Here is a 27,371-nt window from a genome sequence, read left to right on the forward strand (position 1 = left end):
TGCAAATGACCTTATAGTAGCAGCACATGTCGCTAATTGGGATCTCTTTCATCCCTAATATTGAATACTGTGATAAATTATGGGAGCTCTAAAACATCGTAAAGCAATTTTTTTTCACTTTTCATTCTCGAGGATTGAGATATCAGCTCATTAAAACAACCCCTGAGACTGTTAACCCTTTCCACTCCATCCCTCATTCTGTCCTTCTACCATTCATTGCGGCCATAAATCCCCCCATTCTGCATTTTTGGCAGCTTTAAAACATTAATTATTGTTGGAGGTCCACGAGGGCCGGATTTCTGCACCCCAGTTCTCAGCTCACATCCACTTATGCACCACGCCCACCCACGGCACCACAAGGGGAAACAGCCCAACAATCATTATCAGTATTTAGCCAAAGTCAGGCTGTTATGCCGCTCTATAATTGGAGTGAAATTTTCTAAATGAGACAAAAGCTGATGTTTTTTTTAAACCAGTGAGCATTTAGAGAAGAACAAAGGAGGATCTGGGGTTTCTAGCCCAGTCACACAGGGATCTCAAGTGCCTATTCAACAAAAGAGCAATTAGATGGGGCTAACACAGGGGATGCAGACACATCTATAGACATGTGCATACACACACACAAAAACACACCCTCATACACACTTGTTCTATCTTTATCTCATTAACACACCTCTGGTTTGGCTGTTGGTTTCTACACATTCATACATGCACTATATACACACAGGTCCTACAGGGCAGCTAGGCAGTCATGCTGATATGATAATGAGAGGAGAGAGACAAAGCCCCCCCCTTCCTCTCCTTCCCTCTTCTTCTTCCCCTGTTCATTCTCCTCTCATAACCCCATCCAAAAACGCCAGAGTCAGGCAGTCTGCAGATAGTGTTTAATTTTTTTGCCAGGCTAGTGCAAAATTATAAATCATAGCCCAAATGTAGCACAACGATAATACGGTGATGACAGGCCAGCAACCTTGCTGGGCTTTTCAAAAAAACAAACCCTAATCACTGGCTTCAGGACCTGAATGTTACAAAATTTAATAGAGAAGTCTGTGTGGTTCAGTCTTTGTGTATACATGTATTTGTGTTTGAGTGTGTGTGTATGTCTTGGATGTGGAGTGTGTGTGATGGTGCATGCAGGGATTCATTGTTGCAAATTGTACACATGCATTCATGTTTGTGTGTTTGTGATCATTGTGTAAAAGGAATGTAATAGAATGTGTGTGTGTGTGTGTGTGTGTGTGTGTATATATATATATATATATATAGTATGAAGGCTCATTGTTTTCAGTTTTTAAATTGTCACTGAAAAATACCCAGATTTTTTCAAAATAGCAGATGGATATACAGGGTTTCCCACAGGACATTGTGTAGCCCAGACTCATCTTGTGGTCTTAGTTCGTTAGATGAATGCCTAAACCATAGCCACGCCTTTTGCTGACATTTGCTGTGTTTTAATATTAGCAGAGGTTATCTTTGTTTCTGGCACAGTGCCCCACAATGTGGGGCTGGTATAAACTGATTTTCACAAGGATTTTATGTCCTCATGCATCTAGAAATTTGATGCTTTCCTCTGTAGGAAGATGCTGATAACCGCAGTTTAGCTACAGTAAATAATGTCCTCTTGTGGCGAGCAGAGTTGAGCTTATTATTTGCATATTAGAGAGTGAAGAGAACCACAAGGAGGAGCTATTGGGTGAAATGGAATATAATATTTTAAAGTATGTTTTCATTAGTGTATAATCACCTGAAAATAAGAATCGTTGTGTTTTCATTACCTTAGAATACGCTGTTTTTATCTACATATGGATCGGGTCCCCTTCGACGGAAAATAAAGACAGAAAATAATGAGCCCTCAGTATATAAAGGAAAGTGTGCGAGGCGTGTTTGTGTGTGTGTGAGTGCTTAAAGCGCCGCTCTGTGTCCCCTGGGCTGTGTTAACGCTCCCGGCGTGTGTTGTTGTTGTGTGTGTGTGTTAAACACATGCAGTCCCTATCCTTGCCACAGTGGTCATCGGATTACTCTGCACCGGCGGATACCTGGTTTGGCGCAACTGGCGGCGCAAGAACACCAAGAGCATGAACTTCGACAACCCTGTTTACCGCAAAACCACGGAGGATGACGACGACGAAATCCACATCGGGCGACACAGCGAGTCCATTGGTCACGTGTACCCAGCAGTGAGTGGCAGCCACAGTCAGCCATTCATAGCACTTCCTCTAGGGGGCGGCGTCACAGACAGCAACTCTCACTGGTACTCAGGGGCACCGATGCTCTCCAGCGGCAAATGAGAGAAGCTGCAGAGAAAAAGAAGGAGTTTTGAATATCTGGGATATGAGAGTATGCGCAGGGGTTTGGAAAAGCCCGTTTGTTGTACATGTAGGCCTGGTGGAAAGAAAGAACAGGCTTGCACACGCCCACATTCTCATACGTAATTTTTGCAGTAATCACTGAAAACACCAATAATACACACACATAAGCCCTTCATCAGTACATCGCATTTATTTCACCTTCATGACCATAATCATACAGTACATTTGTTTATCAACATCACGTCCTTGTTGCCAACCTGCCATCCTATTTATTTGCACATTGTGTTAGTTTTTCTAGTTGTTGAAGTGTTTGTTCTGTTACTGGGAGACATATGTTCCTTATGAGGCTCCTGACACAGACACATATCGTCTTTGTTTACAGAAGCAGTCACTAGACAAGAGAAGATTTGTGCCAGAAAGTAGCATCCTTGTCAGAGAGGAATTTTGTGGATGTTTCTTTATGTTTGCTGCTGAAAATGATAACAAAGGGTCATCCAGATATTACAGGGGCACCGAGGCTTAAATAATTACTAATGTAGTATATATGAAAGAGAGATGGATGATGGGTGGCCTCTGCAGCAGCCTCAATTTCTTAGTAGAACAAAAAGGATTTTAGTGTTGAGATACCTTTTGAGGAGAAATAGGATTAGCTTTATAGTCACCTCAGAACTCTGACTGAAAGGACAGAAGAGCACAGGACAAGGACCATTCTGCAAATAAATTAGATTTTCAGAGTGGATAGTAACATGACATAGCCCTTATGTGAATTTTATGTTTTCGTTACAGTGTAAATAAGACATGAAGGATAAAATGGGGAGCACAAATCAGAACCAAGGACAATCCAAAATAGAATTTCTCATTCTATCTTGAGTGCAGTTGCAGAAACCATGAATCTCCACATTTCATAAGTTGCAGACTACCCTGTTGATTTCCCATTGATGCAGTTTTGAGAATCACTTATCATGCAAGAAGCTGCATTTTCTACAGCAACAATGCCAGTGATTTGCACTCAAATGTACTTAAATGTATAGGGAGTGTGTCATCACGACACTTATATATTTATTGTATATATTTGTTGTTTAAGGTATCGGAAAGCAAGCAGGGAAGGGCAGTCAAAAAGGATTATGGGGTGGTGGAAGTCTAGTGCTTTGATCGGTTGGCATGGTAACACAGATTTCTTTGTGTTGCTCCAGAGGGAAAGGAGGAAAAGAATTCTGGGTATCATTGGTATGATGACAGGCTGGAGACACACACACACACAAACACACACACACGAAACAGGTGCACCACTGGGTCATATTAAGATTCAAGGTCGAATTAACAACCACCCTCAGCGAAGGGCTGCAGAGAACTATACTCCCTCTCTCTTGTCTCCCAGTTTTATTATTTACATCTGTACAAATCTCTGTATTGTCTTTAGATTTTTTACTTGTTTTCTTCCTCTCCCGTCCTCTTCTTTCCTTTCCCTTTTGTGGCAATGTGGCAACTCAGACAGCCAGAGAAATCAGGTTGGCATTATGTGGGCCAGACATTTGCAGCTGTAGGCAAGCATCCTGCATTCCTCACATAGGAGCAGCCAGAGAAGGAGGGAATGAACAAGGAGGTGGGGTGGTGGGGTATTGGAAAGAGAAGATGAAGGTCAGAGAGAGGAGAGAGAAGTGAGGACTGCAAGAAGAAGAAGGAAGGAGCAGGAGAATGGATTCTGTATGAACCTGCCATTGCTTTTCTGGGTGCCATCTAGACTTAAGTCTCTCTTTTTCTCCTGATTTCTTTCTTTGTTCCCTGTCCATTATGTTGCTTTTTTCTTTTTCTGTTTTCTATCTCACTTTTTTCTCTCTCTCTCTCCTTCCCCAGCCTACTGTGATAACAGTCTTTTTATCTGCTGTTTGCAGCGCATGGCACTCAGTCTGGAGGATGATGGCTATCCCTGAGGGGGGATGCATCCTGCCCCACCCCCAATCCCATTCTGGCCCCTCCTCTCACCACAGCCTCTACACCACTACAATGAGGCCAGTACAACGCAGACGAGAAAGAGAAGGAGTCCTCATTTTGCCTCCCCTTTTTCAGGATCAGGGATGACATGTACATCTTGTATATCCCCCTTTCTCGCTTACTTTCTCCACTGGAGTAACACTACTACCACTACTAGCCACTACTACTTCCCTTAGTGTTAGTTTATGTGTAGTCTCTGCTCAACTCGTCTCTTCTCTCTGCCTCTTGTTAGCTGTAGTGGTGTGTAAAATGCTGCTTGATGATTTTCAGACTAACCTCATTTGGCTGTTTCAGTGCACATTGTAAATAGAAGGCTGTCTGGCCACCATACAAGGGGAAAAAGCTGACATGGATTATTTTTAATTCCTCATGTTATGACTTTTTATTTATTTGTATGTTTGCTGTTGTAAATATGTAATCAGCATCTCTCAGTCAGTGCACAGTACTAAGACTACTAAGTACTAAGGCAGATTTGTTCTGTTTGCAAGGATATAAAGGAGTAGGCAAGGATGTTATTTTTCTTCATAGTTCCCTTTACATCTTGGGTTGACAAGACAGATTTTTTTTAAAACAAGGGAATGTCATCCTTTCACACTCACATTCATCTGACATACTATATGTAGACAGGCAAAACTAAATATAGCCAAGGGGAAAGGAGACAGAAAAAAATGATGGGGTTGTCTGCGTGTTTGAAGGTGATTTTGGGGTGAAAGAGTAAGGGAGGGTGCTTTTTTTGAGGGGAATAGGAGGGTTTGTGTCACAAGAGGATAGTGCCTCAAGGCAAAAATCAGCAGTGCAGATAAGGCAAAGGATATGTGTAATCCTCTCTCCTGGTATCAGAGGTATGCCTGCAGTCGATAATGAACTTGTTTGTTGATTGTTTGTTCATTTGCGGTAGGTGTTAGGACTCACACGTGTTCCTGACTTCAATACTGCCATCAATATGATGGAGGTAAAACTTCTTATCCAGACAGCAGAGTGTTACAACACACCTTCCTTTTAGAGATTTGAAAAAGGTGCTTTGAGGTACTGAGTTCTATGACTTTCAACTGCTGCCCAACACAGATATTAGTGTAAACATCAATCCCAGTGTTTCAGTGGCTTCACAGCACTGCTTTTGGTGTTTCTTAGCATGATAACTTCTCCATCTTTAGTCCCCCTTTTTAACAATGTGGCTGTGTGTTTTCTAGATGAGTTGAAGTAGAAAAACAGCCCACATTTGGAAGGAATCACTTTCTGCTGTCACTGACTGTTCCAAGTGGTTGTTAGTGGCCCTGTTTTGTATAAGCAGATGAGTAATACGCTGAGGCTGACTGAGCTGAGCACTGATTAGATTTGAAAGCTGGATAGAGAGGAAACGTGTAAACCAGCATAAAGAGCTGATTCCATTGGCTAGCCACAGACATGCTGCCATCACTATTGAATCAGATGGAATTCATACCCAGTGACTATCCCAATAATTGCTCACAATTCTGGATGTCATTTATTCTCAATAAAGGGCATTTTGAAGGTGTTAAGCACACTTATAATGCATTATATAAGGTATAGTGTTTTACATTGTCCAAACTATACATACAACAATGGTCTTCCATTCTTAGAATAACAAACATGAACAATGTCACATTTCAGCTGAGCTGGGAAATAGAAGTGCTTTTGTTTGTCACATCCTCTGTCTTTTCATAAACCTGATATATGACTGAATAACAAGCAAAAAAAGTATAGAATGCAAACATTAAAGTCTTCCAATATAGGCTCAGTATAGACTCAGCATATATATTCATCTAACTATACAGTGTGTGCATACAAACAGTTGATTAATGGTAGTTATTATTCATGGTTCTCGCTGTTTCCTGGAATGGTTTGCTCAGTGTAAATGCTCGGGGAACCACAGGGGAGGAAGAAAGAATCAGACAAAGAAGGCATGACTGCCAAGATTTAGACTAAACCGTATGAGAACAGGTTTGTGCTTGGAAGATGAATGGTCGACCATTTATTTAGCTGGATTTCTGCTGATGTTGTGTCGCAGTAGTCTGAAACTCCCTCCCTCAGAAGGATGGCACTCTCTCCTCTCAGTTTATGATGCACAGTGGGGGTTTTGTATGTACTGTATGGGACAAGTGGCATGCTAGACAGGTAAATTATAGTCCTCTCCAGGACTGCACTCCCCTATGTATATCTAACGAAGGAGGATTGAGCACAAGGAGGCCATCCCCCTTCATCTTAACCTTGTACAGATGAAGCAAAATAAAATGCATTACACGGTGGGGTAGACTGTTACTCAGCTCAGCATGATCCTGGCCTGGTTTGGCAGCTTCCTGCAGTGTTTGGTTTCTTGGCAGAATTTAGGATTGACATGTATGAAAGACTTTAAATTGACACAGCTGCATTTTGGTATAAACTGGTCATTTTTTATTATTATCAGGGGGTGTGATGGCAGTGGGAATTGTTATGAATGCTCACAATTTCACATTTCTTCATAATAAACTATATCTAAGTCCTAAAGGAAAGATGAAAATGATGTAAGATGCCACAGGTCAGATATCTTTGTGAATTTAAGATTAAATAAATCCCAAACCCACTGCTGGATTGAACCCTGGGCTCAGCCAGCTCTGCGCTCCACATTTTCTTTAGGTCCATGTTTGCTGGAGGTCTAATGGAGTTCCATACTGAGGGTTTGCAGTTAGGAGAGTAAATTGCTTATTTATTGAGGTGACTGAGCGTGGCATTGTAGAAAAGTTATTATTGCTACAGTGTGACGACAGATTGGCTGGTCCACTTCGTGGCCACCTTGAGAGCAGCCATCTCTACTGAAGGATGCTGAAAAAGTCCAGAAAGAGACTTTTTCAATAAGTAATTGTAGTGGTAATAGAGAACATGCTTTGACAGTATGCTTTCTGGATATTCTTGATTCATATTTTCAGGAATCATTTAGGAGCTAATCAATGCCCTAATGGCAGCATAATCATACTTTTACTATCAGTCAGCTCCATAAACAACAGGCTGCAGTTATAACGACCAAGTAGAGCACTCTGCTCAAGCTGAAGAGGTCGAAGAATAATGAATTGTGTGTGTGTGTGTGTTTATGTACATATGTTTAGTAATTCAGTTATTGTAATACAAGTATGATGTTGTATAGGTATGTGTGTTTCTCACTCCAGGTCAGTTTTTTGTTAATTATTTACTTGAAGTCTTTCAGTGTTAACCCAGTAGTTGCTGCATTGTTGCATGTGCAACATGATATCTTGCACAAAGTTATTTAACACTCCAGAAATGTACTATTCAAATGTGGAAATCTTTGCTTATTGTACTATATTGTGTGGCAGTCTTAAATTTCAGGTGCACCCATGTTGAATTTAAGAGGTTCTTACACTGACGCACATTAAGTGCCGCCCATAGCATCAATAGGAAGTGCCGCACTGCAGTGCATCAACAACTGTCTCTGCTCATCCATTGATCTACACCACAAACTGTATATGTACATATTATATATAGTCAGTGATCTACACATACAAGAAATAACAACAGCAAGAGGTGAGGACAGGACGTCCAGCTGCCACAGGAGCCGGGATGTATAAGCAGGGAGCGAGTGGAGTTTATTTATTTATTTAATTTTTGCCTTGTAGATACAGGCACAAGTGAAATAGTTAAAACTACAGTGAAAAGCAAGCAACAAACTAGTAAATAACATCTGTAGTTGGGCCAACATTGTATTGAAGTACAAAACAGCTTTTTCTCTGGAAAAATGTTTTTTCAAGGGCAGCGACACTGGAAATACGACAGTGGCTTGAGGGGCAGCTGCCGCCGGTGTGGGGATTGTTCATAAAAAATAATAGTCGCGGCTCTTTTGACGCGCGCTGTTCGGCGGTGGTGTGTTTTAGCCTTTAAGCATCACTAAATTAAAACAGGGTGTAACCACACAAACTTGCTCTTACGTAGAGATTATTTGTTACTAAATGTTTACACCTTGTGACTGTTATGAGCTAACCGAAGCAACTGATTGCTGATTGCAACTGCTAACGTTAGCTCGCTAATGTATTGTAGGTTGAAGGAGAGGTAATGAGATATGGTCAACACATCTAACTGACACTAAAGGATCAAATAATGTCAAGTTGATGTAATGAGATATTTCCCACTTATTCAAAATTGTATGAATACTATCAACTCTGAAACATATATTTCTCCATGTATGCATATATAAATATCTACATTTACAGAAGATTGGCAGTTAAGTTTAATATAGCTGTGTGTGTGTGTGTGTGTGTGTGTTTGTGTTGATTGCCTTTGCTTGGACAACACTACAGATGTTTCCTAGAAATTGATTTACACATTACTTAAGTCTCTACTAGCTAAGACATTCTTCAAGTTTTAATGGTCTAACCCAATTTACTAAATCATTAGTTTGAAACTACAGTAGCCAGTTGTTACTAAAAACTTCGGAAGGACTTTACACACAACTTAGTGATGGATTTAAAAACAGCTGGTGCAACACAATCCAGGTTCTAAATCCCAAACATACACTTTGGATACATATAAAACTGCTCAATAAAATTCCTATGTTGTGTAGGCCCATTCATCTATAGATTTAACTCTTTGTTTAAATTCATACATTCATAAAGCATCGGGATAATCCTAACAAATCCTAATGCATAATAAGCAGGTTAGTATTACAATAGGTCGAACTAAATTATGTCAAACCACCCATGACAAGGGTTTATTTTTTGGGAAAGATGTTACATTATTAGCTCATCAAAGCAAATTCCAATGGCCGTCAAAACCTATAATCCAATATAATTGTACAATATGCCGTAATTATAGTGTTCTTATTTGTGCTCCCTGTTTTTAACTGTCCTGTAGCTTGTTCGTCCTTTCTTCTCTGCACTCTTCCAATAGTTACTTTTCTGAGCAGAGAATCTGACCCGTGCTGCTTTAACTGACTGTTTTCTAACATCACTCACATCTCTCCACCACTTCAGTTCCTCATGCACTGCATCAGAAGTAATGCCAGCTGTGAGGCTTCAAGTCTCTCTGTGTTACACTACTGAATTCAGCATTGCTGTCTGTGTGCACTGTCTTCTCTTGCCCTCCCATCTTCATCTTAGCCATCAACATCTTTCTTTTGGCAAGGGCTGTCAGTCTTTGGGTAGACAGACACACACACTGGAAGAAGGGAAAAAACACTGGAGGAAATAACCTGGAATCCCAAAAATTACAAGGAAACCCCCAGAGCTTGGGAAAAAAAACCCCAGCAACTTCCGATCATGAACCAGCGAACAGGCGAACAAGCGCGCTGAACCAGGAGGAAGAGCCCCCCACCGCCACCCCCCAACCAGCTACAGTTTTGGACTGTTGAAGGAGCCCTCATTGACTGTAATTGGCTGACAATTAGCTCTTGTTGACCCTGTGACTTTCCTTCACCAACTGGTTCCTCTTATTATCATGTGTTTTTTGGACTGTTAGTCTGTGAGTTGTAGTTTTTGCTCTCTCTCTCCAATCCGTTCTCAGCTTCATATTTGATCTTCTTGATGTTTGATTACTTGAAGGGCATTGTTCAGTCGCCTACATTTTTCTACCAGTCAGTGTAAAATGAAGCTTGGGGGAAGACAACAGTAATGGGGAAGTTGTGAAATCTGTGTGTAAATCTTTTTAGGGGTTGGGATGATGATATACACGGGCAACATTTTGATAAACAGTATTGTCACAGATTTGGACATTTTACTTAAACAGTGACTGAGGTTGGAGAAAATCACTGAAAATATAAGAAACTATTGGCTCCATTTTTTGCAAAACTGTCTACCTGAATTTTCTCCAAATGTTGCTGATGTGTCATTGCCTGCGAGGAAATCTCCAAAACCATTCGGGGCTCTGTCCATTCCACAGCCATACGACAGGCATTTTTTTACGCTGTTTGTTGCACAAAACTTTTCAAGAAGCCTTCTGCACTGTGTAAAGAGATAACGTTCTTAGGAGGGGAGGAAACTGGGAGTGGGGGTCCAATGGTACAGTCCAATGGTTTTGAATCGTGACTTGTAAATACGTTTTCATACAGCAAAAACTTTTTGATAATGTTTTAAATGTATCTGTAAAAAAGATGTACATAAACCTCTGGGGTAAAAAGGAGTGTAGACTATATATGAATTTATTTGTACACAAGAGCACTGGATTTATTTACTACTTGATTGTAACTAAAAATTAATAATCTGCCAAAGTGTTTTTATTTTACTTTTTTCCTGTTTGTTCCGTTTGTTTGTTATTTGCTTTTTAACGGCATTGCAGATTTTTAGTGTTCACGCTGTATTTAATTTTCTTGAATAGATTTTGTTGTTGTGTGTTTTTTAAAAAAAGAAAAGAGGCGTTATCATTTTAATTTATTGGTGCCTTGTTTTGTGCTCCTGTATACTTTTACTCTTTCTGTTTATCTGTTATGTGTCTGCGGGGGGGGCTTAACTGGTGGGTTGGTGAGTGCAGGGGTGGGGGGGAGTTAAAATTTAGCGACTTCTGTACTTACATGGAATATCTGTACTGTATGCCAAAATGGTCTCACTCACGTTTCTATGAAATCAAGCTGTTGATAAATATCTCTATATATTGATATATTAAATTTATAAAAACTGTCCAACCTTTAGTGTTTAGTGTTACTTTATCTCGTGTCCCTCATGTTACATGTGTCAGCTGCCGTCTTGTTTTTTTTTAACAAGGAAAGATGGACTTTAAAGTAGCTCATCATCCATTTAAGAAATACATAAGTATTAAATTTACACTTCAGTGCCTGAATTTCAGTACCTTCAAATTCCAACAGTGTCTGATGATTTGTTATCATTTATCTACATCACCTGCCTACACATTTCATAAGCTTTTGATTGACTTACAGGTCAGGTATATGATCTTTCTTGTAAGACTGTAAGCCAAGGTGCAAACTGCCTATAGTATGACATAGTTTGATCAAAGAGCTGTCAAAAATGATCGTTACAAGCAAAATACAAGCAACAAAAGAACATTGCTATAGAGAATATGGATGTGTCCCGGGCAAGACGCTGAACCCCAAGTTGCGATGGACAGGCCAGCTGCCTTGCTGCCGTCACCATTAGTGTGTGTGTGTGTGAGAGAGAGAGAGAGAGAGAGAGAGAGAGAGAGAGAATGTGAATGTGCAGAAAAACAAGAGGTGAAGCTATTTTTATGAGGTAAGGCAAAATGTATGTATAGATTAACTTTCTGCCATTTTGGCACTATTTAGATGGATACGGATATGGAAACCTGCCATGGAAGGTTGCAGCTTTGTGACATAGCAACGCTCCCCAACCCACCCACCAAAAATGTGTTTGTGGCTGTTGCCAGCTTGTTTAGTTCAGTCAAATCAAGTAATGTTTTTCTCATATGGTTTTACAATCTGTAAAGCATACAACACCTTCTATCCTTAGACCCTTGAAAAGTAAAAACTCCATCATGCAACATGGTATACTGCTGAGTGTGAGAATCGGAGTGAAATTTGAACAAAATTAAGCATAATCATTAGCTGATATAGTCAGGTTAAGGAACTGTTTTAGGCAAGTAAACTCAAAATGTAGTTTTATATCTATATATATTTTATATTTTTGTCCAACACAGAAAATACCATACTACAGTGGTGTGAAAAAGTGTTTGCCCCCCCCCATATTAGTCAAAGATAACACAAGTAAACACAAAATGCAGTTTTTAAATGAAGGTTGTTATTATTAAGGGAAAACAAAATCCAAACCTACATGGCCCTGTGTGAAAAAGTGATTGCCCCCTAAACCTAATAACTGGTTGGGCCACCCTTTAGCTTTAGCTTTGAAGCAAAAATAAGTCATTTGAGGTTTGAGAAATTAGTTGCTGAACACATTTTAAGTCGATGGTAAATGGTATTGAGATCTTTTGTTTTTGTTTTTGTTTTGAGTGCTGCTTTCCAAGTTCCTAATTGTTGTCTCTTCAGCAGAGCAACAAATTCACTCACAGGAAGCGCACAAAGTCTTGCATTTGATATAATCAAAGATTGCTTCGAAGCTTAAATAAGTCATTCGAGATTTGAGTTAGTATAGCATATGTTGAAGCATTCACCAGAAACACTGGGGTCAATTATTTCACAGGGACACATGGATGAATTTGACATCTGTGGGTCCCAAATAAATCTTTTCGTGTGTTACTTTGATGATGTCACCACCACCCTCCTGGTTTGTTTCCTTTGTCCACAATACTCAGTTACAGTAAAGGGAAGGAGAAACTGAACTGAAGTGTGAGAGTAAAATGGACTGACAATGTAAGCAAGGGGAAAAGGTAACAGGAGACAGGGGATGTGTGTAGTCCCTGGAGAGTTGAGAGGAGAGACAGTTCACCGGAGGTTTGATGGATGAGCCAGCAGGGAGAGTTGGCTGAGGGCGCTCTTTGGCCTGCCCATTGTTCCAGGGTTGCTGTTACTCTTCATTGAAGATTCAACCCTGCCAGTGACCTGCGCTGTCATCTCCCCAAGCATCACAGAAGCCAAGGCAGCTCAATGGTTTCATTGAAGATTCATGAAAACTGAAGGACTCGTGGTGGATCAAAGGGTTATGGTGTTATGGGCTATACCCTGTACGTTAGTGTCGGAACAGACAGCAGCATATTTCAGGCTATGCCTTTGAATCTCATCTGGCCTTTCCCTCTTCACTATGTACATTCAAAACAAATATTAATATAATTCTCTGAAATGATTATGATTATTCAGCCGTTTACAGTGTGGCAAGGCAATACATACATGATAACGGCATTTGTGAGAATGCTATTATGCTGCAAGTGCATGAAATAAGCATGTTGAACACGTTAGTTTAGGTGTCTTTTGACTTGACATCCATAATACATTTGTGCAAGTCGATGGTTCAGTATCTGGAATGTAAACCTTTAAATTTTCTTGTCGGATTGTTTACACTGGTTTGATCACTTCTAGTGAAAGTAAATGAATCCATAAGATTGAATTATAGACTTTTAGGTAGACATAGCCACTGCCAAGTTCTGTTATAGCACATTTTAAGACCTACTTTAAAAGATGCAATCTATGCAGTCCAAAACAAAAAACTTTTTTTAGTTTGTGACAATGCTCAGTTATCATTTTTGAGGCTAGTCTGCTGTGTTGTTGTATTTGATTGCATTCTGTTTCATGTCTACTATTTTTGATAAGTAAATAACATAAACACCCTACAAGCATATCATGCATTTCCATACTGAACAGTGTTTGTCATTATATTCCAGTGGAAAAAATAAAGTATACAGTAGATATAATATAATGCAGTACAACACCACAACTCCACAAACCATGGCCTCAGCTCATTAGCATAGAGTTGACTCAACACCTCTCAGCTCACCTCGACAAAAATTCTATATTCTGACACCTATTGTATTGCTTCATATTGTATTGGATTGCATTATATTGTAGAGGTTTTATGTTATCCTAGAAATCTTATTTTGTTTTGTTTCTTAAACTGTGTGAGACATTTTCTGACTAAGCAAAAGTGCATTGCGCTCTGTTTTCTTGGTACAGTCAGTAGAGGAATTTTATATATTGTTTTAATCAAATTTATTTTCTCCATTTATGATCAAATCAGTGCTAAATGAAACTGACACCAAAATAATTCTCATAAGCATTTTATCTGATTTAATTCTAACAGAAGGAAATCATGTGTACACACTTGTTTATGTGTATCACTTAAATCTATCATCACTAACAAAAGGGTATATACAGTATATATGTGTGTGTGTGTGTTTCAAAACAGCATTCTCAGGGCAATCAACCTAAACATAGAAACAGAGTCCATAGAGAGGCCATTCATAGCCAAGAAAGGCCTCCAACATCAACATGGCCATGTGTCCAAGAACCAGCAAGCACTAGAGGCTATTAATGGCCTCTCTATGGCCTCTATTTCTATGTCCAGGTTGATTGGTTGCCTTGAGAACTCTGATTTGAAACACCTGCCTTTGACATTATATATGTCAGTTAGATGATGGTTGACTGTTATCCTGAAGAAGGCAGTGTGCTGAAAACACTGATTTCTAGAATTTGAACTTTAAAAAAAAATGCTTGCAGTTGTGTTATGATTTGGCAGCTTTTCCCTCTATTCTTTGATGTCAGCCTGTGAGCCAGTCAGTTCTTTGTTTTAAATAAAAATTAACACATAAATTGATCTTGCAAAACTGATTGAGCCAGTCTGTTTGCAGGGAGGGAGGAAAAGCAGCAAAAAACTGCCACAGCACTGAACAAGAGGTTCTCTGTTGGTATTTTCTACAATTGCAACTGATGTTACAGCGGTCGTTCATAAATCAATTTTTAGGGATGCCTTCCTAAACTCAACCAATCAATTTATATAGTTATATACTTTTATATAGTTAATAAACCTCTCACTCACACTCTCACTATTTTCCTCTCCTCTGCTAAATGGAGCTTATGTCGGACTCCATTAGTTAACATTTGGAGTTAGTGGGGCATCCAGGTGGCTGAGTGCAGAAAATCTCCTCTCTCCACCTGTCACTTAAAAATGAATAAAATATTTGGGGGGCCTGGAATGACAACTCTACTTATGAAAATCGTTTCTGGATAGCACAGCTGACCTCAGTGTGCTCACCTCCTCCTCCCCAGAGAACAGTTCTGTTGAAAATTGTGGCACAATTTTAGGTGCACTTTCCAATTTGTTCTTGTAGAGTTTTTTTTAGAATAAAATGTGTCATGACTGCATGCATTAGGTTGAAACACTTATTTAAATCTAATTTATAGTAATACTAGTAATTTATCAGATTTAAATTACAGATTATTACTGTAATTTTCAAAATCACCCCTTTCCCCCATGTGCTACACCCACACAAACAAAACCCTCTGTGTCCTAATTCCATACCACATACCAGCATTATTATACAGTATGTATAATAATGTACCTAGTATACTCTATTTGCAGTTTGTATGCAATATATTGAGCTTTTTAAGGGTTTTTAAAAAAACTGGAATTGGCACAAGATTTGTGCTGTGGGATGTCACTCGAACTGCGACCTTGTAATGCCACTGCCAATTAAAGAATGCTCTAAATCAATGTTTTTATATTAATATTAGATACTGACCTGGATGTTGTTCATTCTAAACATTAATACGTGCATGTGCGGGACTGCATCCTATAGGTGCATGCACCGCGGGACTGCATCCTATAAGTGCATGCACTTATAGGATGCAGTCCCGCACATGCACGTATTAATGTTTAGAATGAACAACAGATACTGTAGATGTCCATCCTGTCTGTTGTTAGAATTAGCACCTACCAGTACTTTCTCTGCCCAGAGCATTTGTTATTACCTTCTTACCACCACAAGTCATAGTCACATAGTGGGTTAGTTGCTCTTCTGTGAGCACAAGAGGACATGCATTCCTTTTCAACAAAATAAGAAAACAAAACCTGCCAGGCAGCGTAAAAAAACCTGCAAATTCTGCATAAATGTGCTTGGGGATGTACAGATATACAGCCTTTCCATAGAGCCTATTTTAGTTGGTTTTGGCTTATTTAAAGTGAAGAAATATGCTATTTTAAACTTGCAGGGTACAGGCAATCTCTCATGTCAGGATACTTATGTAGGAAAGCACATATGTTTATCCTTCAAAATGACCATAATGTTCATACTTGAACCACAACAGCTAATGAAATGATTATGTGTAATGTGAAAGGTGTCGCTCGTAGTGATAAACCCATAGAGAATTCTCACTCAACTCTGCAGATCCCATCGGCTTTATGGAGCGTTTCAGTAACTTTCAGTTCAGTATTTTGGTTTAATGGCCTGCAACTTTACGGTTTTTGTTCACTTTTACAGCTCTCATCAACCTTGTTTCCCGCTGCAGCTGTTTTTTTTTTTGCAAAAAGCTCTAAAACTCACTGTGCACAACCAGCTCAGCACCAAACAACAGACAAAGTTAGAGACAATCTGCTGAACATAGTGGGACATTTAGCAGCAAAAGAGCTGCTTGAAGACAAAAAAAACAGAGGTAAAAGGAACAAAATGTGTAAACAGGCAACCATTTGCTAACACAATTGATTCAACAGAAAGCAAAATGATTTTCCATCGATTTAACAGGCTATTTTTCTTTTGTGAGATTCTTCTGGTGCTGTTTCTGTTTCCTCTGCACATTACATTGTGGGGCATTACAGTATACATCAACAGCACACTTAAAAATATGTGGTATTTAGTATGCAAATGAATACAGTATGTCTAATTTTAATTGTAATTTTTCCTCTTTAAATGAACTACAACCTTCATTGAATTAGTATGTAGTATGGTAATAGGACACAGCTGCCCACACACCCCATGTCATATCATCTTACTATGTAAGTTACATGCTTTGCTGCCCCTGCTGGCTGGTCACACACTGAAAACCAAACAGGCTGACAATCTGCTTGGTTCTTTCATCCAAGAAAGATGAATCTGCCATTTTGTTTTCAGGGCACAGCACTTTCTGTTAACCATAGTGACATAAAGCAGAGTCTGTGCTTATGTTTACTGTAGTAATTCTTTTTAATCATTCTCAATTATTGTGTCCTCTTTTTCACCTTTTCATTATTTCTTCCTCTCACTCATTACCTTCCCCTCTGCCTTTGTGTTGCCTCTGAGAGCTTTGCTGAGGAGATGCAGGTTAATGGTGCTCCTGTGTGTAAACAATTTCACAGAATTAACAACTGAAGTGTTTCACAACCACTGCAATAAAATGTGATTGTTAAAAGCACATTAACATTCAGTCTCCCTTCACCTTTTTCAGTTATTTCCATTTGCATCAGCTCTTTCCCTACATTTTCTTCTCTATCTCTCTTGGTCCATTTCATTTTACATCTATCAGCACTTTTGCTCCTCCCTTTGTAGCACTTTCCCACTGTGGCACCTTTTGTTGCAGTGATAAGGTGTTTCAACTTTGTGAAAGAAGCCAGATCAGTTAATTTTCCACATCTGGCCTCATAATGTTATTGCAGTAAAGTCTCTTTCTGTTTAAAAATGCAGTGACATGGATGACAGTTCCTATTATCTCCTGGATAATAAGTTGCACAGATTAGCCATGGGGGCAGACGGAGGAGCAGGGATATGGCACACTGCATGTGTGTGTTTGTTTGTTTGTTTGTTTGTGTGTGCCTGTCTGTGTTTGTCAGTGTGTATGTTTTCTGCATTTGTATATCTGCTCAAATTCATGGATTTCTGTTTAACCGTGTGTGTGTGTGTAGCCATTAATGTTTGCCTGTCCATATTTGTGTGTCTGTTTGTCTGAGTGTGCTTCTCTTTGTCTGTATTCATGGATTTCTGTCCAGCTGTGTGTGGCCATGTGTGTCTGTCCGTCTGTATTTGTCTGTCTGTATAGCTGCAAGCCAGCATGTGTGTTTGTGTCTGAATATGTGTATGAGACTATGCTTGCACTGGAACACACTAGAGGAGGTGTTGATGGGCTAAGTGCCATTACCAGATAATTACAGCTAAAAGTCTCCATGCTAACGAGGATGGCTCATCATCCTGGTGTTGGCAGACAGAAAGGCCACAAAAAAACATCTGCAATGCAGATTAGGAGCACTGTGTATGCATGTGTTTGCGTGTATTCTATATTCCCTTCATGCTGTTCCCTCTTCTTCTTTCTGTATATGTGCATGTGTGTGTGTTTAGTTACTTGTATGATAAGGGGATTACTGTTATGTGGTTCACATTTTGAATAAGAAACCAGCCTCTTAGTGCACGTTTGCGTGTGTGCACACACACAAAAATGAACTCTGTATATCAGTGTAATTGGCTGGCACAAGAGCCCAGTGTGAGTTGAGTTTGAGGGCATCCATACACTACATAAAGTGGGTGCCTGTAATGGGCTCACTCTTCACTCCCTGTGATGGGCTTATTCCCTTCATAAATGGTGTCTGTGGCACACAGAGGCAGTCAGCAACAGAAACATAAACATGTGTAAGATGCAATTACACAAAAACACCTAAACAAATATTTTACCCTTTTGTGCTGCAGATGTTATTTTTGCATTTATGTGAGAAATGAATTTAATTACATTTTCTACCTGCTGGGACAGGTGAGGGTGTTAAGACCCAGAAGTACCACAAATCTGATTTGCATCCTGCCTGTTTAGCCTTCATCTTCACAATCCCCTGGCTTCCAAACAGTAATAGATGAGGAGAGAACAACATCATTTCTACGCATTATCCTCTCTTCTACTATCCTCAGTGTATGGGAATATTTAGAGTGTGTGAAGGGAAATTCTAAATTGCCTCACTACGTGTGTGTTTGTGCATCCACATGTAATTACTGCAGCTGGAACAACACTAAAACATCATCCACTTCAGTTAAGAGCAAATCACTCTCCTCCTCTCAGTTTGTGATTAACGGCCATCTGTTTCCTGTAAAAAAAAATGAATTTCCAGTCTGCTTTAATCAATCAAATCATTCCAATAAAGTTTTTTTTTTATCATTGTAAAATGTTATGTGTGGATATTGTGTTTATTAAGAATAGTAATAGGAATAAATTTGATGTAACCAAAAAAACCCATAGACATGCTTTTATTTTTAAATTACCCTGGTATGCAGTAGCTGGTCCAGTTCAGCTCTATTTGCTCACTGTCTCAATGTGTGTTTTAAACCAAGTTTCTTACAGCTGCATATAGCATGTTCACACTTTGGTATGAATAATAAAATAATGTAAAAGAAACAGAAAGATTTCATCATGTTGGAATTATCTATGATACTTAGCATTGTTTATGCTAGCTCAAGCCATGTTAGTGAGTGCACCTTGATTGATTTAAGTTTTCTATTTATCTCTAAGTCTTGATCTTCATTTCCTTTTATAGTTGCAAAACAGACACTTTAAAGAGCGTCTTCATTAGTAGAAATTAGACAATCTTCTGTATTGCTTTAAAATCTGATAAATCTGTGACAGTCACTGAGCAAACCACAGGGCAAATCTACAGCTCTAATTAGATACCAAAAAATGAGCAAAACTGAGTCCTCAATATGCACAGGCAACCGTCAGGACAAAGGAAATACTTGAGAAAGGATACAAAGTCTATAGACAGCAGGTGTTTCCACGCAGACGTAGTCCCCAAGGAAATCAAGCAGTTAACGTGGTGTAATGATCAAGGTTGTCTAAGGATTGGAACTCCTAATTGTCCATTATGCTCGCTACCACGGCTGAAAGTAGAGAACTCAGTGCTTTTGAGAGGACTGATGTTTTGAAGCAGTGTTCATGCTCATACTGTACGTTCATTCAGACACATTTGTCATTTGCGCCATTAAGATCATCAGCTGATCTTAGTGAGTGGCCACACATCCATTGTTATATCTACTATTCCAGTTGTTATGCTAATATTGCTGCACCTTAAACTCTGGTGGTGAATCTATTGGTAGAAAACTTCAAATAAAAGCAGTGGTGGAATGTAACTTAATTCATTTACACAAATACTGTACTTTAATAAATTCTTAATTATTTTCATTTTATGCTACTTAATACTTCCTTTCCACTACATTTCAGAGCAGGGCCATAATCACCTATTTAAGATTTTCAATGTATGATTGTATGATTTAAAATGATGAATAATTTAATATTTCTTTTTAAAATTCTACTGATGAACAGGTATCTTACTCTAATGAGTCTTATAGCCCAGTACTACTCCTGTGCCTTAATAAAAAGCATCCCAATATTACAGATTTCATGTGTTCCCAAGCAATTTTTTTAACTTGCATTTACACATTGTCCAATGTGATGATCACACCATTACCCAGATCTGACAAGGGTCCAGACCTTGTCCACCTTGGATCAGGACATTGAGACCTGAACAAATCCCCAACTGTTTATTGTATACTGTCATGGTTTCTAAGACTGTTTCTGTTCTCACTCACCTCCTACAAGTCACCTGTGCCTGCCCTTTCTCCAACTTCTTTCACTCGTTCTATCTCCCTCTCTGTCCACTGAGGCCATAAGAGTCAACATGAGATTATTTGGTAAATTATTGCTGTTCATATCTGAACAGCATGGGTCTACATGATTACATGACAGATAGCTATAGGTGAATGTAAGCTGGTGCCTTCTGAAGCTTTAAGTTGATCCTTTCTTATTTACCTCCATTCTTCCTCTGCTGCCATTTATCTCTTCTCCTCTTCTTTTGCCTGATTACAAAGTGAAGATGACTTAAGGAGCAGCATTTGGTTAATATAAGAAACTTATTAAAACAATTAAAAGGAAAAGCAGCAAATCCTCACATTTGAGAAGCTGGAACCATGAAATGTTTTTGCATGAAAAAAAATGCAATTGTTATTATCAAAATAGTTGCCAATTAATTTTATGTCTGTTGGGTAGTTTAATTTATAACAAATCATCATATTTTATAAGATCTTCATATGTTTTGTGCAAAAATCTTAACTTGTAAAGTAACTAGTAACTAAAGCTGTCAGATAAATGTAGTGTGTCAGTTTGAGAGCGAGCTTTGAACCCAGAACGTCAGCACCTTCTCAGTAAATGCGTTCTCGGTTCACCGTTGAGAAATTAATGTCGCTTGGTGCCAGATGTTATACACATTATAAGAGCATAAAAATAGTCGAAATCAATACATTAACCCATTCCCACCTTAACTCCTATGATTCTAAGACTCTCACCTGACTACATCGTGGCCTAACGACCGCCATGTGATTTTAACATTCTCTGTGTGAATAACCCTACAGAGCTTACATACTTGTGACCCCACTCCGCCCCACCAGTCAATCAGAACTAAAGAAGCCTTTTGAATGAGAGGTGGAATGTCTTCAAGAAATCTTCACCAAGGCCAGTCTAGAAATTTAGAAGGAGAATGTTTCTTGTTAGTGTTCTTACCACACAGTAATACCACCATCTGCTGGTCACTGTTTTTCATTACACCATGTAATGACATTGGAACTGAGGCACACACATGCACATGCACGTCCGCATCCAGAGGGGTCTGATGGAAAAACAGATGTTTTGCGTGGTACTATCAGCAGACTGTGTGTGTCAGAAAACGGTTTCAAAGAGCAGTTGAGATTAAGCATAATCATCTAGTAGCACCAACTGTACATTATTGCCCTCATTATTGTGAGATTATGCACATCATGTCATGACATGTAGTTTTTGTATTGAAATAACAGTTTAGTTTAAAGGACCAATCAGTAACTTTTGTCCATATACTGTAAATTACAACTATATACTCACTACTGTACACCACTGACTTAGATTAAAACATTTTGTGCATTTCATAACTGAAAATAAAGGCTTGTTTACCAAACATTGCTGTTGTAAACAACGCAGACATCATCCTGTGTTTGCAGTAGCTGCTGTTTTCTGTTGGAAATTAAAAGAGAACAACATGAAATGGGCATTTAATAAGTTTTAATCTTCATTTATTAATTTAGAAGTAGTTTTCTGGTTTGTAACATATAAGCCCATTGTACAAGGAATATTTTAGAGAGGTACAGGTTTTTACATTTGACTCTGTCATACATACACTTCGAGTTTCAGATGGGTACTCAAACAAGGGACACGTTACCCATATAGCTTAAGCCAGTGTCAAATCTGCTTCATACTTTCTCCACGAATGTCAAAGTTAGCATTAAAGGGCACATGACACACAACCTTGTCAAATCACACGTACTATACCACCCAACCAATCAAACATTAGCTGAATAATCACATCATCAGGGAACACTCATAATAGCATAATTTCCAATCATTCAAATTCCCCTTCAACAGAATCACCAGAATATTTGTCCATGCATACATAAGTATACTATATATGGTAAAAAATATATAATTTGGAATAAATACTTAATATAATTTTTAGAGCAAACTGTCAGACAATACTTGTTATATATTTTTCACAATACTGTATGTACATGTATTTTGCTGAATTTACAGGGACAGATAAAACTATATACTTAACCCCATGTGAAACAGATTTGATTTCAGTTCTTTGGTTGTTGAGCCAGTTATGAAACCTTATTACATCTGGGTCACACTGGATTAAACATATGGACGCAATTCACTTTAAGACTTAATACACAGGCACGCTACACAGACTCTAATCTTCGGCCCTTGGTATACAGACAACCAATAACGATCAGATGTGCTGCACAGAGTTATAATTCAGAGTTTATGATCCTGTGTAAATGCAGCCTCATTGCTGAGAAAATCTGTGCTACTTTGTGACTCAACAAATGATGGTGATCTGATTACTAAGCCACTGTTGAAAAATTCCCATTGTTGCTAAGTAAATGCAGCCACTGTATATACTGCTGTATAATCATGATGTTTTATATAATAGGCCTATCTTATATCAGTCTTTATAGTCCCATATTAGAACCCACATTAATAAAGTGTCTGGGAAAGAGCGAGTACTGGTGCAGGATCAGTGGTCTGATCACACTTCATCTCAGAAAACAAGTTGTTTAATTCAGCTTAGAAGTCAGCACAATGTACTGTAGGCATGTCAATATTGATTTATCATGACTAAAACAAACCAATACATTTCAAATCCAGCTTTCTAAAAGTAATAATAAAAGCTGAGGTGTCTGATTTGTCAGGTAAAAACAAATGCTGAAGATTCTCCAGAGTTCACTGTGCTCTGAGTCTTGGACCACAATCTTGCCTCTGTTGAAAGTGATTCATTTTCTGACTGTAAATGCAGACTGGACCATCATAGACCACATATATGGCAGTTGTTAAAATGAGTGGTATTCCCCTTTAAATTCTACCTTCAGTAACCCCTGCAAACCCCAGTCACCATTTAAAGAGGCACTGCACCAAATTTACACATAAAGGAGTATTACTCAGGTTGTGAAAACAGTTGTATGTCTTCTCTGGAGGAGCTTCCTAAAGTCAGTTAAAATAACCCTCATCAGGGTTATCTTGGAGACTGCCATTGGTTGCATTAGGATAATTGGAGTATGCTGCTATTTCCATTTTGACCATTCTTTTTTTTTTTTTTCATGTCTCTTGAGGGTTCCCCAACATCATGGAACTGCAATACTAAATGTCGACTTTAGTATTGTTACATCCACCAGTCATGATCCCTCTCCAGAAGGGTGAAAACTCTCCTCCAGATGCCTGTTTACTGGTAAAATGATTGATCCCTTTGTTTCCTGTAAACTTCCTGACCTGCTGGTCATTTGGGGGATTTCTGCAGGGGTCACTGAAGGGGAGCTGTTAAGTTGTAAACATTTTATCAGACCAGTACTCCTGTTTTAAGATACTTTAGGAATATGGGTGTAGGTTTGTGGAAAATAGAAGAAAAAGACCACACTCCCTGAAACACATCTCACCTCTAAAATGTAGGATGGTCATCTGATTAAGGCTAGAGCAAAGCCACTCTCCCTACCTAGTTTCTGATTGAAAAGGTAGTATTTCATTAATATTGCTTCTTTTAGGACTGAAAGCCATAAACAACCCATTACTTTTGGTTTTAACATCTTGTCAGTTCACCATATGTACATGTATGCCTTGAGACAGGGACAAATTGTGCTGTCGTTAGTAACTTGAAGGCGGGCAGATCAGATCACTGTAATCCAGATTTTTTTAGTGATTAAATGTCTTTAGTTGCACATAGTAAAAATATCAAGACTCATTCCTATGTCTGCCATATACACTGACTACGTCTATGACTATGCCTCTGTTAGTCCCATGATTCATGCCAGTACAGTTAGACTTGCTACATTTTTTCTTGGAATGTATCACAACCAGCCTGACATTCATTGTGCATTTTGTAGCAGTTGCATACATGATTTGATTTGAAACGAGCAGGCAAACAAGACACACATTATATTTGAACTGAGGGAAGAAGAGAGAGAGAATCATGAGTTAATCATGAGAAGAGACAGTATTACAACATACTGTTATTTAGTACTATAAGACAGCCAGTAGGGGGAGTAACTGCGTATTGGCATGCAGCACCTTCTGAACAGTACAATCTTCTTATCAGAAGACTTTTGTCTTTCTTTAATCTGGTTATACTGTGGTTATAAAAATCATTTCTTTTGTGTCCAACAGAAACATTTTATCTCCAACTAAACCATTTGTTTTTCAGTATTTCACAGATGAAATGTGAATTTGAAAAACATCATTACTATGGCAAAAACAATACATTAAATTATGTCAGATATCCACTGAATGATGGGAACTTTGACCAGAAGTTCTAAACGTTTATTCAATTTTTGCACTTTTGGAGATATATGGTTTCTTCTGGACATCGATATTAGAGATGACTATTTACTGTACACAAACACAATAAAAAAGTGCAGTAGAAAATACAATTTCTGTGTTTGTATATGATTATAATCTGTTAGAATAACATTCTACATATACTATGTTCTCAATAATGGCTTATGTCCAAATATTACAAGAATGATGTCAAGGTCACAAAAGAAAAAACAGAAACAATGTCATATTTAATATTGTATATTTGAAAGGTAGATCATGTGCTTAGTATTTTGCTTGAAGAGATAGTTGTTGATGATAAGAAGCAGCAGTTCGTCAGAGTATCTTTTCATCCACTTGCTAGTCTGTCCATCCCTGGTCCCTCTTTATATTCTAACCCTGTCCCCTAAGTAAAATCCTGTCAACCACACTTGTCACTGTGGCAATGTCTTATCATAAATCCGACTGGCCCCCTTTGTTGTCTGTCCACTGAGTGGTTGATGCAGCATATCCACAAACACCCACGGGGCATGTTGGCAGAGATGTAGAAGAAAAATGTGGCCGTACATTGCTGGACACTCCAGTCTCAGAGGTTTATATGTAGTTCCACGGTAAACAATTTTTCCACTGGTCACACAGCGTCTTGTATGGTGTCACCATGTCCTTAATTCAACATTTTCCGTCTTTGTTGGTGGGCAGAGGGTCTTGGCAATTGAAGAGCTGGGGATCGGCTAGCTGAAGTGGTTTGTAGAAGTAAACAAGGTCAGCCTGGCTCAGAGGAGGTCTGTGGTAAATGGGGGCTCAGAGGCTCGGGTCTCAGCGTGGGCCTTCAGAAGGTCAACTATGTCTTGGTGGGAGGCTCCCTCTGCCACCGACTGTGCTGTCTGTCCATTCTGGGGGAAAACAGAAATAAAATGTCATACTTTCCCCATCAAAGACATTGCAGTGACTGTTCTTATCCTGACAGTGGCGGTGTTGTATTGCTCTTTCTCTAGCAACTGGACATTACAGTATATACATTCAGTATATACTGCACCTGCCCTGATACAGGCAATACTACTACTATGCTGTAAACAACATTGGAAGAGCTGGGTTAAGTATCTGGAAAAAGTCATAGCATTTTGCCTTTCTGGAAAGGCCAAATGCCAGTTGAGATTATGATTTGTCACATTTCTGTAAATCTGATCTAATAATTTCTTTCCCAAATTACACATCAAAATGTGCAACAAAAATTGTAATAACATCCATGGATAGGCTTCTTTGCATCATGCAGGAATCGCCTGTGTAATAAGCCAGGGTTAAATAATAAGCCTGGGAGGGAAATGTGAGAAATGTATTAAGGCATACAAGACATTAACATCTGTAAGAAAAAATGTGACACTTTAATGTAAGAACATTCTAAATCCTTTCTTCAGCAGCAATACAAATACAACAACAAAAACAAAAAAGACGTTTGAAAATCAGAAAGTTATTTATTTACTTATGGACCAACACTAGCCAATATTCACTCAAAATAAACACCTGATCAGCCCCATAGAAGCTCACCCCAGGAGCATTTGTTTCATTGGCACTAGCTGTTTTTTTCTTTCATATATAAGCTAAACAACCAATTTTAATATAACGCACAAGCTTTAAGGAGATCTGTCTATTGCTCAAACTTGAACTCACATGGATGATTTTGGTGTCACTTGGATACTGGTAAAAAAAACAAAACAAAAAAACCCTGAAAAAACTACTGTGAAAACAACCTGAATCTACATGCAAAAATCTGTATCAAAACCACAATTATTGTAATCATCACCAGCTCAGATATTCGTAGGTGTCTCTCATTAAACCCAACATACTCATTACTTATGGAACAAGTCATGCTCTACTAGCAATTATCATAAATGAGAATGCTAAATCTATATTTGCATTCTTGTGGATAATATTTTTCCTAAGTTACGGCTGGAAGAACGAATCTCTCCAAAATGGAAGCACTTCCAAGCCCATCTCTATATAGTTTGAGATGGGTAGTGTGCTTGACACTGAGACATCAATTAAGACACATAGCTGTAAATGGGGGTAACTCTTTCGTTACAGCTGCTCACTCTCACGTCAATGCACACTTGAGAATAGAGGAATAGAAGTACTAAGCAAATCCAAATATAATACGCTATAATACAGGATAAATTAAGTACATTTAAGTCTATAATGCTGCTTGTTACTTACTGCATCATTCTCACAGTGTGTCTTGGTGTTTCCTATCTATTCTTCTAATCAAAGGCTAGATATTAGATATTACAGCAAACTAGAGCAGACAAGGCTGCATACTGAGAGAGAGCTCTTGTCTCATGGGAACACAGATGTCTCAGAACAGTGTGAATGCTCTATATTATACTTTATGTAAATTTCACAAATCTGTTAAACATGCATATCATTAAAAATTGCTTGCCAGAGCTGCTTATTTCCTCAGTCCCCCACTACCACTAAATATAGTGTGTGCTCAAGTGTTGTCATGGAGTCACACAGCAAATGATCTTCCAAAGGCACATGGTTGAGTTTTAGGATGATTGTAGAATATGTCTGCATAGATTAATCAGTCAAATTCAGGCTAAACAATCTACGTACTGAACTGTTGTACTGATGATTTTTCAGGATTTAGGCTAATTGTTGAGAACACATGAAGTGAGGGATTTGGCAGAAAAAAGTGTTGTAGAAATGCTATAATGTTATAGTAGTGTTAGAAGCAGTGACATGTTGTGTTGAAAGTGACGACTGAAGTGACAATATTTGCATCATTTGGGAACTAGAATCACAGTTAGATGCAGGTGAGGAAGTAAGTGCCTGGCAGAGCAAGGCACCAGTCGTGAAATGGTCTTTCTGTGACAGGGCACCTCGGACTGCAGAGGGGA

General features: G+C 38.8%; 2 protein-coding genes across 13 annotated transcripts in view; one reads left to right on the forward strand and one right to left on the reverse strand.

Annotated features, from left to right (window-relative positions):
• lrp8 (low density lipoprotein receptor-related protein 8, apolipoprotein e receptor) overlaps nucleotides 1-10,917 on the forward strand; it is a 179,235-nt gene extending 168,318 nt beyond the window's left edge. For 2 of the 6 annotated variants that reach the window (XM_044199272.1, XM_044199273.1), the window contains exon 18: nucleotides 1,987-10,917. In XM_044199272.1, the coding sequence (XP_044055207.1) occupies nucleotides 1,987-2,288 (302 nt within the window). In that variant the 3' untranslated portion in view covers nucleotides 2,289-10,917. The remainder of the gene's footprint in view (nucleotides 1-1,986) is intronic. The other 4 variants (XM_044199274.1, XM_044199275.1, XM_044199276.1 and 1 more) reach the window with 3 other exon arrangements.
• A 10,755-nt stretch (nucleotides 10,918-21,672) lies between these two features.
• kank4 (KN motif and ankyrin repeat domains 4) overlaps nucleotides 21,673-27,371 on the reverse strand; it is a 73,453-nt gene continuing 67,754 nt past the window's right edge. For all 7 annotated transcript variants that reach the window (XM_044199853.1, XM_044199857.1, XM_044199852.1 and 4 more), the window contains one exon: nucleotides 21,673-25,370. In XM_044199853.1, coding sequence (XP_044055788.1) covers nucleotides 25,251-25,370 — 120 coding nt within the window. In that variant the 3' untranslated portion in view covers nucleotides 21,673-25,250. The remainder of the gene's footprint in view (nucleotides 25,371-27,371) is intronic.

This window comes from Siniperca chuatsi, linkage group LG6 (genome assembly GCF_020085105.1).
Source record: "Siniperca chuatsi isolate FFG_IHB_CAS linkage group LG6, ASM2008510v1, whole genome shotgun sequence".
In the NCBI taxonomy this organism is placed as follows: domain Eukaryota; kingdom Metazoa; phylum Chordata; class Actinopteri; order Centrarchiformes; family Sinipercidae; genus Siniperca; species Siniperca chuatsi.